This window comes from Lonchura striata, chromosome 12 (genome assembly GCF_050655825.1).
Source record: "Lonchura striata isolate lonStrDom1 chromosome 12, ASM5065582v1, whole genome shotgun sequence".
Classification (NCBI taxonomy): Eukaryota; Metazoa; Chordata; class Aves; order Passeriformes; family Estrildidae; genus Lonchura; species Lonchura striata.
The window spans coordinates 11,370,506-11,387,750 of record NC_140714.1 but is presented as its reverse complement, the minus strand read 5'-3'; the positions used below and the strand labels follow the sequence as shown (position 1 = coordinate 11,387,750).

The following is a 17,245-nucleotide window of genomic DNA, read 5'->3' as shown; positions in this document are numbered from 1 at the left end:
TTTCTGTTTGCATCTTCTCATTTCCCCACTCTTTCCTCTTCGCAGCTTCAGAAGTTTGTGAGAACATAAACCAGAAGCTACAGCACATTATCCACAGACACCAAAGGAAGATCCTGTCTGAACTTTCGTATCAAAGGAAGGACAAGCAGAATGTCTTCAAAACACAAAGGTATTTTGTTTTGTTTTCTTCCCATATGTTAGAAATTGTCATAATTATTTGTTCTATTTGCTGCGCAAATTGCAATGGATCTAAACTTATTTTTCAAATACCATTGTTGGATTTGACCCTCACATGTTACCAACAATTGTTTCCATTTGGTTAGTTTTCTTCAATAAATGAAAAATATTATACCTATCTCTTATGGCAAACTACACCTATTTCTTAAAGCAAATAAAATTCCTGTAACATACCCATCCAACACACAGGAGAGCCAGCTGAGTTATTAGCAACAAGCCCTACTGTTGAGTGGTTAATTGGGGTGCTTGAAGTCAGTATGCAGGATTGAAACAGAACCCAGTTTGCTTTTGCTGGGACAGGCTGCAGATGTACCTGAGATCCCTGTGCACACTGGAAACACTGTGCACTGACAGTACTTTACAAACTCTGCCTTTCCAAATCCCTTCCAGTGATCTAATCCACATTTTGAATTTACAGCCTTTGGTTCTTGGGCATTAATATGCTGACGTTCCCCCTGCAGGTTTTCCATCTGTGCCAATGGACACAATACCCTGTAATGAGCACTGATGGCATTCTTTTGTGCATGTGTGTGTTTGTGACTACTTTTAAACACAAAATGGCTGCAATAGGCAAGCCATTTCCACATGAAGGCTGGCATTCCCTATACACATGTAGGGCTGCTCAATTGTGCAAATCCAAAATGCATTGTAAGCATGTAATTATGCCCTTGCATATGCAAAGGGAAAGGACTGCAAGTGCAACCTGTGCTGGTTCAGCTGCTTTTAAAATATATTGTCCCTAGTGTTGTTAAGCTGATCTGTCAGAGAAATGAGCCCCTAGCGCTACAAGTTTTACTTGTATGATTTTCTATCTACCTCTTAAAATGGACCATGTTATTTTTTAAATCTCTTGTGCATTCTCCAGAAGTGTTTGGAAGAGGAAGCTCCCTATAAATGGGGACTGCAGTGCTCCAAATTTGCTAGCATAGTGTTCCTGATTTGCATTTTAGAGTCAGGCAAAGATAAAATCAGTTAAACCTGCATTAGAGCAGCAAAATTAAACTAAAATTCAGTGTCCACGATCATCAGCTGGAAATTTTCTTCTGGCTGAAATTAATTCAATATTTGAAATTGAAAATCTTCACCAAGTTTGGTTTTCATCTCCTTTTCCAGCACAGAGAGCCTTTACTTGCCTCAATACCCACCAGCAAGATCCTTGCAGTCTGTACTAGATACCCCTTAGTGTGTGCTTCCACAAGGCTGGCACCAAAATGTGTTCAGTATTAACACCCTCAATTAAAGCAGCATTTGCTCTGATGGGCTCCTCCTCTGAGGCTTGATTCACCTAAGAGAGCCGAGGTACAGGTTAACTGTAGTCATGGGATTTTGCTAATCATTTCCTTGTCAAAAAGGGAATCATCATCCTGCTGAACCTTTCTCATGATGGAGTCTCACTGAGCTATTCCTTGGGGTATTTCAGGATTCAGACATTTACTTACTGTATTGTTCTTTTCACCAGAAGCGTTATCCTCTCATGTGCTGACTTTTCCACTACTCCTTAATGCCTCATTGAAGAGGCGACTCTTAGGACAGGACAATATACCCCTTAATTTATCAAGAAAAATTCTAAGAGCTAATCAAATTTTTTAACTGATAAGGCTAATTAATTGCTTATCTTACATGGTTTGATTGTACAGCTTCCATTGACAGATTCATAGAATAGAGTGTGCACAACAATTTGCCCCCAGTCCAGACTGCAGTGTAATGCAGAGATTCTCAAGGCGGTTTTAACTGGGAACCTATAATATTAAAATTCCCCACAGACTAAATTAACCCTTTCAAGATACATCTTTGTGGTGCCAAAGACAGATGGCTGTTGGTTGTCAAGCTAAATATTTTTAAATTAGTTGTTACTGTACTCCACTGAAGAATATGCACTCACCCAAAAGAAAAGTCTTCATGTGAAAAATGAGAGTTCTTCTTCAATCAGAGGAATAAATGGTACCAGTTAGGGAAGGCATGCAGCATGTCAGAAACCAATAATTCAGGTGATTGCCTTATTATTTCAAGCAGGGAGAGGGAGGTGAACAAAATGGCCCTGAAATTTTCAAAAAGCATAATAGCCGTTTATTTCTTACCATGGTTTTATTGCCATTTTCTAAACAGAGAAACTGTGGGGCAAGGTAATATCTGTAAACGAAGATATTCAGCTGCCAGTCCAGGGGATCCACCACTAAATATTTTTCCTGTATAGTTATTGGAAAAGTAATTTTCCAGGACCTATTGGTGCATCTTTTCAAAGATTTCAGAGCTACTATATGTTTTCAAGCATTTATTAAACCTTCATGAGATGGCTTAAGCAATTTGTATTTAACCTCTTTTAATCCTGTCTTTATCAGAGACAGTCCTGAAGGTACAAAACATTTCCATTTTATTTAAAGCCTGCACAGCTATTTCAGCTAAATCCAATTTCATATTCAATTTACAATAGCAAAACTAAGTTCTCCACAAATAGAAAGGAAGAAGGAAGAATCAGAGGGGACTAAAATTTAATTTTCAAGCTTAGAAGAAGAGCATTATGGAAAACAAGAAATCATGAACTTCAACCTCCTCTCTTAAAGCAATTTAACTCTGAAAGGTTGCTAACAAAGGAGCTGAGGATATCAGACTCTCTGAACACTGTTTTTCTGTGTCCCCAGATGCAGTAGTTGAGAATTACTCCTGTGAGAAAGCGTATTTTTTTCCTCTATGGAAATGGATGTCTCAGGATTCTTTCCAAAGAACCGAATACAAAACCCAACAACAAAAAAAAAAGTCCCATATTTAAATCAATTCACATCTACAGCCAGGTGGAGGAATCTCACATTAACCAGGCTATTCATAATCTACGGTGTATATACCACGCAAGATTTCAAATTGGCAGAAAAAGCCCCCTTGCTATGTCAGACAACTCTGGCCACTTTCTGCTCCATCACTCAATCCAGATCATCCTGTCCCTCTGGCTTCTATATTCATTTTTATGAAACTATCAGGAATGCATGTGGAGACATGGGGAACTGTAGTTAAGACCACAAAGACTGTCTTTATCTCAGGTTCTCTGGATAGAACAGCTGGAAAACTGAGCTCATGCTCTGCTCCTACAGGAGCCTTTACATGAAATGGGGGTGACATTTAGGGAGCAAAGGCAGGGTGTAGAAGAGAACATAGGGGTTTAGATCATTTGAGGGACACTCCTGTGCCAAGTGATCCATCAGCAGTGTATGGTGTACTTGAGATTGTGTCTTAAACCCCCCAAAACTATAGATGGATCAGTAAAACACCTGGTCACAGCCTCCTGGCAGTCCCAGCAGGTGTGCCAAGGGCAGCAATGCCCATTTCCATGCCCATGATGTGGGGAGGGTACTTTGTTAAGCCAGACTCATTAACAGAGCAGGTGAATTCAACCCCACCTGGTTCAGTTCTCTGCCTAAAGCTCAATTATGTGTCCTTTGTGCAGGGAAGATGGATTTCTCACTGGGAGTCTTAAACATTTCTGTCATTATCACATTGATCATACGAGAAGATTGAATCCCAGAACTCAGTCTTCCCACCCTTACAAAATACATCCTTTCAACACGTTAGGCTTTTTACAATTGCACTTTTCCTAAGAGATATTTCAGATACCTCCTAGGAGATATTTCAGATGCTACTGAAGGGCTAAAAAAAAACAACCCAGTGAAGCCACCTTTGTGTTCCCCAACCCACTAATGGTTGAGAGTTCTCCATATCACACGTGGATTAAGTCTGCCATTAAACATACTTTCAAGGGCATTCTATAAGCAGTGGTACTAATGGACTGTAAATTTAACATGAAGCTCCCTTAGTAAAATAAGTATATACATAAAGTGCGTGATCTTTATTAAGAAGTCAGGATAAAGAAGACAAGCCTTTGATGCAAGGAGGCAAGGCAGGGCAGGTGATGTGATTAGCACACCATCAGCATTTCAGTGAGGCACAGTTCTGTGCCATGCTCTACCCACACAATGCTGGTGGCTGGCTGAAGGCAAACAACCAGCTTGGGCTGGGTTCAGCTGCCTCTCCCTTACCCCACACTCATTGCAGAAGACCAAATGCAGTTTAGAGCCACATCAGCCTTCATTACAGCACAGCCTTCCAGCACTTGGGGAGAAGGGCTATAAGTGATGGTGAGGTGGTAAAGAGTCACTGTCAATAATTAGTTCAGCAGGTACAAAGGCAATAAATAACTGCTTTAAATACCTCTGAATATTTCTATAGGAGTGAGCCTGACATGCAGTTGAATTACAAGAAATAGGGAACATTCCAACATGCACTGATTTCACACATGTCACTGACACAAAGCAGGCACTGGCACAGAGGAATTGCACTTCTATGTCTCATCCTCACCAAGCTCTTATGGAATTAAATTTGCCAGGCAGACAAGCCCAACAGTGACAATTCCTTTTCCTCCAGGAAAAGCACACAGACATAAGTCTAGACTGCTCATTGCATAGACAGGATGGTTGAACAAAATAACACCCACAAGGTGCCTGAGGGTCCACACAGGACTGTGCCCCATCGAGACTACCAGATTCACACCACATAATTTGGTTTCCCCACCAACAGACACCTGAAATTAGACATGCACTACTGTCTCAGACAGGGCAGTGTATCAGGGAACAAGAGCAGAGCTACTTCCAAAGGGAACTTGAGCCAGCTCACCATGAGGGCACAGCTGCACAGCGCCAGGGCAATTGCAGGAGGCCCTACCTGCAGTGTCAGGCAAAGGCACAGAAGGAATTTACCCCCCAGACCTGTATTTAACTGATGCTCCCAGACCAATGGGCAAAAGGGGTGGGCAGAGGTCCCAGGTGATGCTGTTCAGGATGATCAAGAGTTGTTAGTGCCCTCAGGGTACAGACAGTGTTATTTTTATCCTATAACTGAGTCCTCAGATCACAGTACCAAGCAACATGTGCTCTTAGTAGTGCCTCTTTGAATTTTTACCAAAGGAACCTGGGTAATGGTAAAAAAAAGTAGCTCTTCAACAAGCAAATGAAATCCAAGATTTGTCTCCTGTAAAGTAATTCATTATTAAATTGATCTCTGGAATGCACAATGAATTTAATAGTGCTAATCTCTTATGGAACATTTCCCTTCATTACCAGCACTCAAGCCGAGTCTCAGTAGTTATATTTCTCTCTCATTCTCTGCTAAGCAGGGCTGCATGGCAGAGAAATGGAGGAGCCATAAAGCAGCCCTGGCAGGCACTTCCAAAGATGAAACCAAGCAGCACTGTCATCCTCTGCTAACCCAGGGCACAGCAGATGAGGTAATGCAGCTTGTAGAAGATTGATTAGAAGCAGGGCTGGAAAAACAGATTATTGTCTTCCTAAGTGTGGTCAATCTTTCAGTTTTAACTTCTTTTCTTATAAAATGCCTTTTCTGACTTCCTTTGAAAATCCTTAAGTGCGTAGAAAGCAGTTTCAGTCTCATCTATCAGACTAATTTATCTGCCTATTTTTGTTCCTTCATGTACATGGACATTTTGGAGGCTGTTGCACAGGTATAAAAGCTCAGAATCAGACCCATAAGCTGCTACTTGTCAGAAATCCAAAGCATATTTATAAATAGACATGTTTATTTTAAAAGAAAGTGTTTTTTTAAATGCACAGTTAATAGTCAAGTATGAAAGCTAAAATGTCTCCTTCCAGCTCCTCCTACACACGCTTTCTTTTCCAGAGACCCCAAAGTACATGTTCAAGTAAGTATTTTATGATCAAGACATTCAGTATTTAATTGAACCTCATTTAACTGTTTAAAACTTTTAAAAGAAGCTTTCAGCAAGAGCCCAGGGGGAAAAAGCCCAAGTTGTAAGAGGTAAGATGCCAGTCTGGGGAGGATAAAAATTCTTTGGTTCCTAAATCTTCCCTACAAGGATTTGTCATCCAAGTCCGTCAATACATTATTATTTATAAAGCAAGAATTATACAGTATAAAAACAACACATGGTTAAAGCTGTCATAGTGATACAACTTTTTTTTTACCAGTGACCTGTATTTCAGAGACACTCATTCTACTGAGTGTGTTTTCACATAAGTAATTAATATGGCATTCAAATTGATTCATTTGGATAAATTTTCCTAATTTCTATGTTGGCTGTGATAAGTTTTTAGAGACGTAGCTGCAAAGGATATTTTTTTTTAAGTGAGAAATTAAAAATGCACGACCTTAAATAGAGCCCTCCCATCTGGTTTTCTTCCAAAAGTGTCTCAATTGCCTCTGTCATTAACAACACAATACTGCTCTTTCTTGGGCTTTCCAACAAATATAGTTATGTTCCTGGGAAAATATGGAGAGAAAGAGCTGGGACCACTTAAAAGAGATTAATAGGAGAAAGAATTTTGAGCCTTAGGAAATGCTGTTCATTTACTTATGAGGATTATGTATGGTGTATAAATAGCATGAGATTCTCTAGGAGCATCACACAACAAACAGACAGTTATGTTGCAGGATTACTGATTAAGACATACAGTACAGGTTCCTGAACAATGCTATTACTCAGACCAAAAACTCTGATCTACTTCTCATGTTCCTTCCATCAGCTTGACTCTAAAATAACTCCATTCAAGTCATTAGGGTTTTACATGCTGGAGCTGGCAATTAGTCTGGGAAGGGTTTTTGGACAGTGACTACATACTCTGTGCTGTGCCAATAGGACTCTTCAGAAATTAACACTTCAAAGCCTAAGCATCAGCTTCTGATCTGGGTGAGAATAAAATGATCTTAACACAACTGCCATCAGCAGACTACTTACTACAAATTTACACCTACATGGATGAGAACAAAAATTAGACTTGCCTATCAAAGAGTCTGCTACTTCACTTTATTCAAAGCTAGTAGTCCATCAATTCTTTCTGCTTCATATTTATGATAAAAATTGCATTTATACATCACAGACATTAGAGAGGATCAACTTTCTCTGCAGTGATTTTTCATTAATGCTCTAGAGTCCCTCAATGTACTGACGCCTGTGTAAGGGATCCTGTTGGAAAGAGCTGGCAACCTTACTTCATTTAAGGGCTTTGTTTTCAAGACTTGCTTGAAAGAAATCTTATTTCTCTGCATCACTCTCTGCCCAGCTACAACTACCTCTTTATTTCATGTTTTTCTTCCTGGGAAGCAGGGTGTGGTCCTCGAGGCATACAGAAGATATCTTGCATTTACCTATTTCCACCTTGCCTCCCTTCCTTTCCTTTCTTTGTCTCCAGCAGCCCCCAGTGGACCTCCTTAGCTGGCTGCAGGATGCCTGTGGAGATGATGCATCCCAAAAGGAACAGGAATGGTAGGAGAAGTGGGGGATCTCTGTTGGAACCCAAGCAGTGCCATTCCATGCTTCTGAATGGCCCCTTCACAGAGCATCCCCTGAGTGGGGCTGCACAGGAGCCTGCTAGATGTCCAAGTTCTGTGCACACACACTCCACCATGAGAAACTCCCATCAGGATTAGGGAGCACATCAATAGCAGAGACAAAGTCTCTCTCTCATTTATAGCACAAAAGCTTAGTCATTATGCCTGAGCTATCTCTGAGGCCACTACATGAGAACAATCTATCATCTGTCACAGTTGAGATAGCCCAAATACACAGAGCATCACCACACATTTTCAGAAGGCTTTAAGCATTCCCCTGTACACAGTAACACCTTACCTCATCAGAAGGCTTCAGGTGTCTGCCCATGCAGAGTGACATCATTCCACTCCAGAAGGCTGCAGGGGTCTGCCCTTCTTGTTCTTCAGCCCAGCCTTTTATCCCCTCATGTTCCTGCAGTGCCCCTGTGTGCCCTCTGTTCCCTTTGGTGGTTGCTCAGAGCACCTGGGCACTCCCTGGCTCATTGCTGCCAGTGCTGCTCACCTGCTGCTCACAGCTGTGACACTGGGGATGAGCCCAGCCCACTCCAAATAACCACAAACTCTGCCTACAATGATCTTCTTCAGAATGTGTCTTTTTGCACAAATCACCTTTGACAGCATCTTTCTAGACTCCCAGAGTTCCTGACACCCATTATGAAGCTGGGTGATGTCCAAGGGATCCACAGCTTTGGGGAGCCTACAGTGGTTTTACCACCCTCATGACAGTTGCTATTCTTTGCTCTGTTACTATCAACCTCTATTCTTTCCATTCCCATTCTCTCCTGAACATCATCTCCATGATCCATATCAGACAGATTAGGAACACTTTCACTGCCTTCCTCTCAATGCCATGAACTGCCCATTCCCCTAGCTGGATTACCATCACAATTATGTCCAAAGGGGAACTGGATCCACCTCACAGCCCAGGGTAACATGAACCTGTCACCACAGACAAACCCTGGAAGGAAACTTTTCTCTGTGAGGTTTAATTACAGTTGGCAAGTGTGAGTTTACAGCTGGAGATGAGGCTGTGTGTGATGTCTGCAGAATAAGATGCCAGTATCATGTCTGTATCACTGTTTCCAGCCACAGTTCATTTGGAAATTGCTTCATCACTTTGAGAGGTCCTGGAAAATGCTTTAATCTCTCTACAGAGTTTTCAGACTATGATGACATTTAGCAACCATTGCCTTCTTAATTTTAACAGATAAATCTCTTTTGCCACCCATAGTCTTGCAGGTGGATTTAAACCAGCATATTCAAAGGCAGAATTTGTTGACCAAGGATTTTTGGCTCAGACTTGTCTTTAAATTAAAAACTTAGTTGTAATATTATCTGACTTCTGAAGAAAACAAGACTTATGCAATTATATGTGTGGTCTATATCTGCATTTAGATTGTTTTCTCTACCTTACATAGCTTTGTGCTTGTTGGCCAGTTTCAATGAAATTTTGCAGATTTATGTATGTTAAAGTTCTTACAAGGTTTGTGAAAACTGGCAGTGAGGAGGTTGTGAAAGCAGCCCAGACCTAGGTCAAAATGTCTCTTTGCAACTGATATTCCTGCTACCTGATGGTAACTGATCTGTGTCTGCACTTGCTGCAGTTACACCTTGAGTGGGCAGAGCATCAGAAGGGAGGCAGGCTCAGAAATGTAATGGTAAAAATAGCCCAATCTTTCTCAAAAATCTGCTGCTTGGAACAGTGTGTGAGCTTAGTTACCCTTGGTATAAATCACAAGCAAGTTTGTCCATTACAGTGAAATTACCCCGGATTTACACTGTTAAAACTGAGAACAAGCACTGCCTTTATGAATGTTTAGTTAGACTAAACAAGAGTGGCAAGAGTGGCAAGAGTGGCAAGAGTGAAGGGTCCAATGCAGCAAACTATTAACCTAAGCATTAAGTGCATTGGTTCCCCCAGGAATAGGCTCAAATAAAGACTGCCATGGGATGGTGTGTAAACCAGCAAAATGATGGAGACAAAGCAAAACCCTGTTACCACCCATGTTCAGATCAGTTTGTAGCAAAGGTTTTCTCTCACACACACAGAGAATTATTGGTATTGGCCAGCAGGTAATTCAATCTAGTGTTCATCTCCATGAATACTGCAGCAGTGGCTGCTACACCAAGGCTTTTTATTTTTTTTAATTAGCAAAATGCTTCTGAAGGTCCATGAGACCATGAACTTTCTTCAATGCCATTCAAACAGGCATGTTTTGGATTTAAAGCTGTGTTTTGTGTTCAATCTGTACAGTTCACTACTGTAATCACTCACATATGCTTCTTGCTTTGTGAGATTTTGAGGGAAGAAATTGGATGGTTTTCCCCATTAGCCACTCCTTTTCCTTGTGCCAGTATCAGGCTTGCTGGGAAGAAGACTGTCCATTTGTTTTATCACACAGATCCCAAGGCAGCTGCTTTTTTTTGTTCCCTGACTCCCTGTGTCATCACAGCCTTCGAGGTCTTGATCTTGGAGCACTTCTTATTGAGACACATGAATGCTGCTGTTCTCTTCCCAGCTATTCCAGCTGCTTCTGCTGCCCCATTAGAGCATCAGTGTCAGTATAAATAATTATATGTATTTAACCTTTTTCAGAGCACAAAGTCTCCATGTTTTCAAAGCACCTTTGAACCTGGGCAGGCAACACTGTCATTATTTAACAGCACACTGACATTCTCTATCACTAACCTTTGACAATAATGACCCAACTTTCTGTTTGTAAAACTCACTTTTCTATATGGGCTTCTTTCACCCTTCCTCCTGGTTGTGCCTATGGACCTCTCTCAAATCACTTAAGAGAAAGAAGTTTCTCTAAAAGAAGACAAATGCAGCATTAAAACCATTTTCATCTTCTGCTTCAAAGACACCTTTCCTGCATAGCTCCCTTTCTGTGTTATGAGCCAGGAACAAACTGCTTTATCCCTGGTATGTAACAACCCAGACAAAGCCAGAACACCCTGATACAGGAGGTATATTAAGCTGATAAGACTGTATTTTTGTGTTCACTTTGATAAGCTTGTAAGCAGGAGTAGTTTGAAACAGAGGGGGTTGAAATGTCCTGAGGTGCTGATAGAATTGCTGCTTTCTTCATGCCTAAAGCTGCCCGTGAGACCATGGGAGCATAAAAGGACATGAATCACTCACAGCCCACCTGTAGATTGACTAGATGAACTTTTTTCCCCCCTTTCTCCAAGAACTTTACAGTCATATATCTATCTACAATAAGATTTTGGGGCAAAAGATTTTGGGGTAGGTAGGAGATTATTGAACTCATTTGCACAGCTTGTAAAACTTTTGGTCAAAGTTCTGTTTTGAAACCAAAAACCTCAAAGGATTCTTAGCAAAAACTGCTAAGAAATATTTAGATTTTTTCTAAAAAGTCACTATGGTGAGGTAGGTGGAAGAGAAGTATTCGCTGAGTTTTGTCAGGAGACACTCATGACATTGATTTTGGGAAATCAAAATTTTCTTTATGCCTTTCCTTCATGATGCTGCATATATTCCTTAGCATTTCACTGCTCACCTGTGAAATGGTGCTTCAAGGCTTCTCTACTCACCTTTTAAAATTCATTATTATTTATGGCACTCACTGACACCCCAAAGAAAAATATCTGAAAAAGTGAAGTATCTTTGTTTCACGAATCCAGAACACGTCATATTCACATAATTCAATCCACATAAATTACAGAAGGAAGAAATACTGTGTGGGGAACAAATAACTTCAGGAAAATACTCTCCATTTAGCACAAGGCACTTTGTCCTACAGTATGTAACAAAGGGTGAGATATTTCACTTCACAAAGGCAAATTGCTGGAAAGAAGAAAAAGTCATGGTGCTATCTGTTAAAAATCTGTTTCCTCTTACCCAAGACATAAATCTCCCCATTGACTACGGCTGTGCTGAAGCGGTACTTGGAGAACTTCATCGGAGCTCTTTCCATCCATTTGTCTTGGCCCGGGTCGTACCGAAACGTTCTGTTACTTAATCGATCCGGCTCCTCGTCAGGCAGATCCATCTGCATGAAATATGACAGCCATATAATAACACAACATTTGGAGCCCTCCACGCATGCCTGCAGGCAATTAATCACAGCAGACAGCTCGGCAGATAAATAGCACAAACACATCAATTACAGCTGTGGGGGATTGTACTCCCCAGGGTTTGCCAGCACCCATGGCTGGGAGTCTGCTCTAGAAGGAAAATGAATAAGTGGGTATTTACATCCTGCAGCAACAGAGCCAAGGATTTGGGTCCTAACAATACATTCAGGATTAGGGTTAGGGTGAAGGTTCCCAGCTCTGGAAGAACATAGCTCCTTCCACAAGGCTGCTGTACTGTCCTAATAATAATGAGGGAAAACCATTCTGTCTTTTTTTCCCTGACTAATGTTGAAATCTGTTTCCACTATTACTCAGACCGTACCATGCATCTCAGTCAGGTACTTAGCTGGCCTTTCTCAGTCCTATATATATATATATACATATATACATATATATATATATATATATGTATGTATGTGTGTATATATATATGTATATTTATATATGTTTATATATCTAATCCTAATAAACATTTGCATATTTATTTAGTCAACCCAACCATAGTAATGTTGTTGTTCAACAGCTGTAACTTCAATAGTTTTCATAATAAGCTCCTAACCCCCTCACCATATCTTTGCTGCCATAACACTTTTTATACTCACTCCTACTCCTCTTGTTCTCTCTAATCTTCTTCCCTCTTCTCTGCCTGTCTTATACAATGCATGGAATTCAGATGCTGTTTTCTGGGTATGACACCCTTGAATGTTAGCAGTGGGATGTGGAGGGAGGATTCTGAAATATTTTGGGATGAAAGTTTTCACATAGAAATAGTGAGAAGGAGAGAAATACTTTGCTTACTTGTGATGGCGTTACATGTGTCCTTGTTTTCTTGTTATTTTTCTTTCCCAAAAGACCTTTCCAACACTAATGCCATGGACAAGATAGTAGGAGGCAAACTAGAGAGTAAATATAAAGCCCCTTGGTTATTTCCTGTAAGTGCCCGGGGCATGTTCTTTCTCTGTGGTAAGTGTGAAACGCTAATTTATTCACTGAAAGAGGGGTATTTGAAAGCTGAGTATTTTCAGCACAGACTAAACATGTACTTAGGAGAAGACACCACTTGACATGCTGTAAATTCACATCCAACCTCATTTTTGTGGTGACATTCTCCTTGGAGTGCACCCTGTTCTCTCTGTGTACAGAAAACATAACTTCCAGTAGCCCTTCTCTGTGTCTCAGGCGTCTGAAATCTTCCTGTCAGCCTCACCAGACACTTTTCTTCTCTTTTAACAGCCCCCAGTTAGCAAGGCTGGAGTCACTTTGGGTTTTAACTGTGCTGGCATCAGGGGCCAGACCAATGCTGAGCAGAGAAGCGCTGCTATGAGCGAGTCCTTGCTCTCCTGAGCTGTTATTTTATGTCCTGGCTTGACTTGTCTTGTCTTACTTCAATTACAAAGCCTGAGTGGGAAGGGTATTTTTTCTGCCCTGTAATGGACACATGCATTCAGGGCAGTCTGTCAATGCTGTTGTTAGTGTTTGTTCAGGACTGACAGAACATTCAGTGCTGCTCCAGCACAGGGACAGCCCCTGGCTTGGCCAGTGCTTTGGCTTCCCCAGTGCAGCTGTGGTAACCCCACAGATGCAATCACTGCATCTGACAGGGGGAAGGTGGATGCTACCAGAAGAATTCAGCACTCTGTAGTGCAGGTCTTAAAGCACTTTTTTGAGTACTTTAGCCAATTTATTCTGGTCTGTGCAGGTACATCATAATCTTACAAAGCTGTGAGGTTTGATCAATCGCTGTTAATCTGCTAGTCTCAAACCTACTTCTATATAAACTGAGACACCCATGCATTGTTACTGATAGTACTGGTAGGCAGGTATTCACTTTAGGTGGGTTTAAAAAATTATTCTTGGCTCAATATTCCTGACTTGTGCTTCTAAGCCACTTTTCCCGCTCACAGTCTGTTCTGTAAAAAACCTTAACAAAGCTGGTTGTCTGACTTCAACATCTATCTTTGTTATATGACATATCTTTCAGTTCAAGTTTTTTTTTTACAGACAGATTGTTTCTAGATTGTGTCTTTACACATGAGATACCCTTGAACAGTTGTTTCTGTGTCAGAAATACTCTCTGATCTTTTTGTTGCCTCCTTGGGGACTCCCACACTCAAAATATTCAAAGAGGTGGAAATCTTGTTAGCTGACTGCATCACATTTTTAAATACTTTAAACAATTATTTATTTCAAGAGGACAGAAACTACTGAGTTGTGATGACAGTCTGAACATATTGCAACGAGGATTACAGATTCTCCACTTCATTGTCAAGTGCATGTGGGGCTTTTTCCTGAGCACTCAAATTAGAAATTCACCAATCAATCAATAAAAATGGGCTAGACTCTGAAAAAAAAGATATTTTGCACTGGGAGCAACTGGAGAGAGTGAGCAGTGCACTTGACATCCATCTTCCTTGTAGCATAGCTCTGTATAATCCCTGTACTACTGAACAAGTATCAGTGGCCCCGTTGAAAATCCTTGTAAAAACTTTACACGGCCAAGCAATGCAACAGAAATAAATAAATGGATTTGTTAGAGGACTCTGTTTCCCAGGGAATGCTTTGAATTTTCAATTAAAATGTAATGCCATGAAAATCAAGTAAATTAACTATAGTTAACCAAGAAATCTTCCTGAGGAATCAAGGTGAACTTTAAATATCATTTATAAATCTGTCCCTGAAGTGTACCTGTGTACATGGTTTTTGAAGACAGGGCACAGTTAAGGGTCCCTGTATGATTAAATGCCATTATTTATTATATCTAGAAAAATTAGGAAGGTGGTAAATAAGGAACAGAAAGGATGGAACCTATAATGACAAAGGAGATGTATTTTAAACTGTAGCCCACTCTCCCCATCTCTGTGAATAAAAACTGCCCTTCCTGAAGTTGGTATTTACATTGAGTATGGCATAGAGGGATATTATTCTTCTTCACCCTATTTGGTTTTTCTACAGAATATATTTAATCAGAGGAATGTGAGCAACTTATTCTTCTGTTATCACTGATGAATTTTCCCATGGAAAGAAGCACTGTAAAATTACACAACAGTTCTTGTTAGTACACAAAGCAAACGAAGTAAATGGGCACAATTCTCAACCTGTGGTGTCCATCCACCCAGCACGTACAGCTTGTCCTTCACTGTCACCACCACGTGGCAGGCCAGTGGCACAGGCAGAGGTGCCGTGCTTCTCCAGGTGCCTTGCTCCATGGAATACTTCTCCACACAGTTTGTCACCAGATACTGATTTTTCTCTTTCATCTGCCCTCCTATTACATAGAGGTCGTTGTGGGCAGTGCCCAGTGCGTAGAGCTCACGGAGCTGAGTGGTGCACAGACTGTGCCAAAAGTGGTTTCCTCGTTGGTGGTATCTGTAGGAAAACCACAGCTGTAAATGCCCTGGTTCACCCCGGTCCCATCAGCCTGTTTGGAAATGTTACCCCCTTTAATTGTCACTGTTTACTCAATACAATGACAAGAGGAGCTCTCTCCTTCACAGCGAACTTATAAAATCCAGCCCAATGTTTGCAAGATCAAGCATTTTTAGTATGAGGAATCCTAGGTGTCCTTTCAAAGATATTTTACCCTAATTAAGGTAAGAAGTCACTTATTTCTGCATGTGCTTCTCAATGACAATTTCTGCTGAAATTAGTGGGAGCAGTGAGAACTCAACACTTCTGAAAAGAATGCCACTTCACCTGCCTCACTATGAATTTATTTCCTCAAGTATAGGCATTTGCATTTGAAAATGCTGTCACAATTTAAAAATTTGATCTGTAATCCAGGAAATGTCTGGTTTTCTTTAAAATGTGTGCATAGGATATGAGCAAAAATAGAATGAGGTTTTTGAGCTACCTATCATTATATTTAATCTATGAAGCACTATCATCAACATCAACAGAGAAGCACGTTTTCTCTGTGTTACTGGGCTCATTGGACCATCACTTGGCTCACTTCCCCCTGCTAATGACCTAGAAAAGAAGTATCCAAGGAAAATACTGAGATCTGATGAAAGAGAATATAAAACCTACATGCATTGATCTAATTGAGCTCATTTACTCAGAGATACCACAAGAGTAGCTCCTCATTCTTTCAGAAGAATTTGGTTGTATGTATATAACTCAGAGCTGTAAAAATAAGTTGTGACAAATTGATCAAAGTAGTCAAAATCTGTAAGAAAAAAAAATCAAGTGAAAAATGTTTTGTGTAATGGTCTTTTTTCTTTTTTGTCCCTAGGAACATTATTTAGATTTAAAAATTTTTAAATAATTAGGGGATTTCTGAGAGAGGGTACACACCTATAAATTTCAATGTTCCTGCTCCTTTGTCTAGACATTTTGATGGCGCTTGCCTCGCCTGCCACAATGATGTCATTTTTCTCAGTGACAACACCGGTGCAAACACATCCCAAGCCCTCTCCATACTTCGGGGAGGAAATGAAGTACGTTTTTCGTGTTGCAGGAGCGTAACAAAAGCTGGCATCTGCATAGCTGCCATGCCTGGACCTGATGCCAAGGGAGTTGTTGCCGATGCAGAGCAGGAGATCCGTAGTCTCCATGCCGTACCTCAGGCTGAGGGAAGGGTGGCTGGACAGCTGGATGGTTTTCAGTGCTTCCTCGAACATATCATTGCATTCTGAATTGCACAGAATAATTGTGTTCCTTTTCCGGGCTTCCACAAGAAAAGAGGGGCTGACAAGCACCAGTCTCACTTGCTTGAGGAGCTCAACAAGGTGTTCTAAACGTGACTCTCTGCTGTGCTTGACCCATCTAATGACGAGGTCCAGAATGCTCTCCTCCCTGGAAATATTCAGGTCATCTGATTTGATGAGAGTCAGCAGCTGCTGGAACTCAATCTCTAGAATTTCTTCCTGCAAGCTCACCTCAGCAAAATGCTGATACATGTATTTCCTCGCTTGGTCACATAAATCTTCCGCCCCGATGTGGTTTGCAAAGTAATAGATGCCCACACAGTTGGAAGCATCCATGTGGTCCATCATGTACTTCTGGCACATATTGCACACCTCTTCCATCTGCATGAAGAAGGCGGCGAGGGCGACAGTCTGCACGTTGTGGCTGGTGAGGCGCAGCTCGGCGCTGTACACGTAGTGCAGGATCACGGACACGCTCTCGGCAGAGATGTCGTGCAGCACCACCTCCCTCTGCGTGCACTCTGCCAGGCCACACGTGAACATGGCTCTGAAATAGGCGCTGAAGGCAGCCAGCACCACCTTATGGCAGGGGAATTTCTCTCCCTCTGCAACCAGCACCACATCGATTATCTGTGTTGATTCCTTCATCCTCTTTACTTGCTCCAATAAAGTCAAGCTGTGGCGCTGCTTTCTCTTCTCCTCAGCCTTGCGATCCATGGTTGATCTCCAAACCACCTCTCTTTAAATATCCTCAGAACTAAAGGTCTTCATGGGGAATGTATCTAGACATAGAAGCATAATATTGTTCAATAAGAGCAAACTATTGGGCAAATGAATGTTGCTGTGATTGCCTAAAGTTAATAATCGGTATGGTGTGATATGAATCAATAAGGTATAAATATGGTGCAAAATTA

General features: G+C 41.1%; 2 protein-coding genes across 2 annotated transcripts in view; one reads left to right on the top strand and one right to left on the bottom strand.

Annotated features, from left to right (window-relative positions):
* The window catches only part of MGLL (monoglyceride lipase), a 104,198-nt gene that overhangs the window by 373 nt on the left and 86,580 nt on the right, over positions 1–17,245 (top strand). Inside the window, exon 2 of the mRNA XM_021532144.4 lies at positions 46–169. Within this exon, the coding sequence (XP_021387819.1) occupies positions 151–169 (19 nt within the window). The 5' untranslated portion in view covers positions 46–150. The remainder of the gene's footprint in view (positions 1–45; positions 170–17,245) is intronic.
* Positions 1–17,245, bottom strand: part of KBTBD12 (kelch repeat and BTB domain containing 12) — a 42,422-nt gene that overhangs the window by 16,697 nt on the left and 8,480 nt on the right. Inside the window, exons 2-4 of the mRNA XM_021532134.3 lie at positions 15,979–17,113; positions 14,781–15,051; positions 11,450–11,600 (exon numbers count right to left, since the gene is read on the bottom strand). Coding sequence (XP_021387809.1) covers positions 11,450–11,600; positions 14,781–15,051; positions 15,979–17,048 — 1,492 coding nt within the window. The 5' untranslated portion in view covers positions 17,049–17,113. The remainder of the gene's footprint in view (positions 1–11,449; positions 11,601–14,780; positions 15,052–15,978; positions 17,114–17,245) is intronic.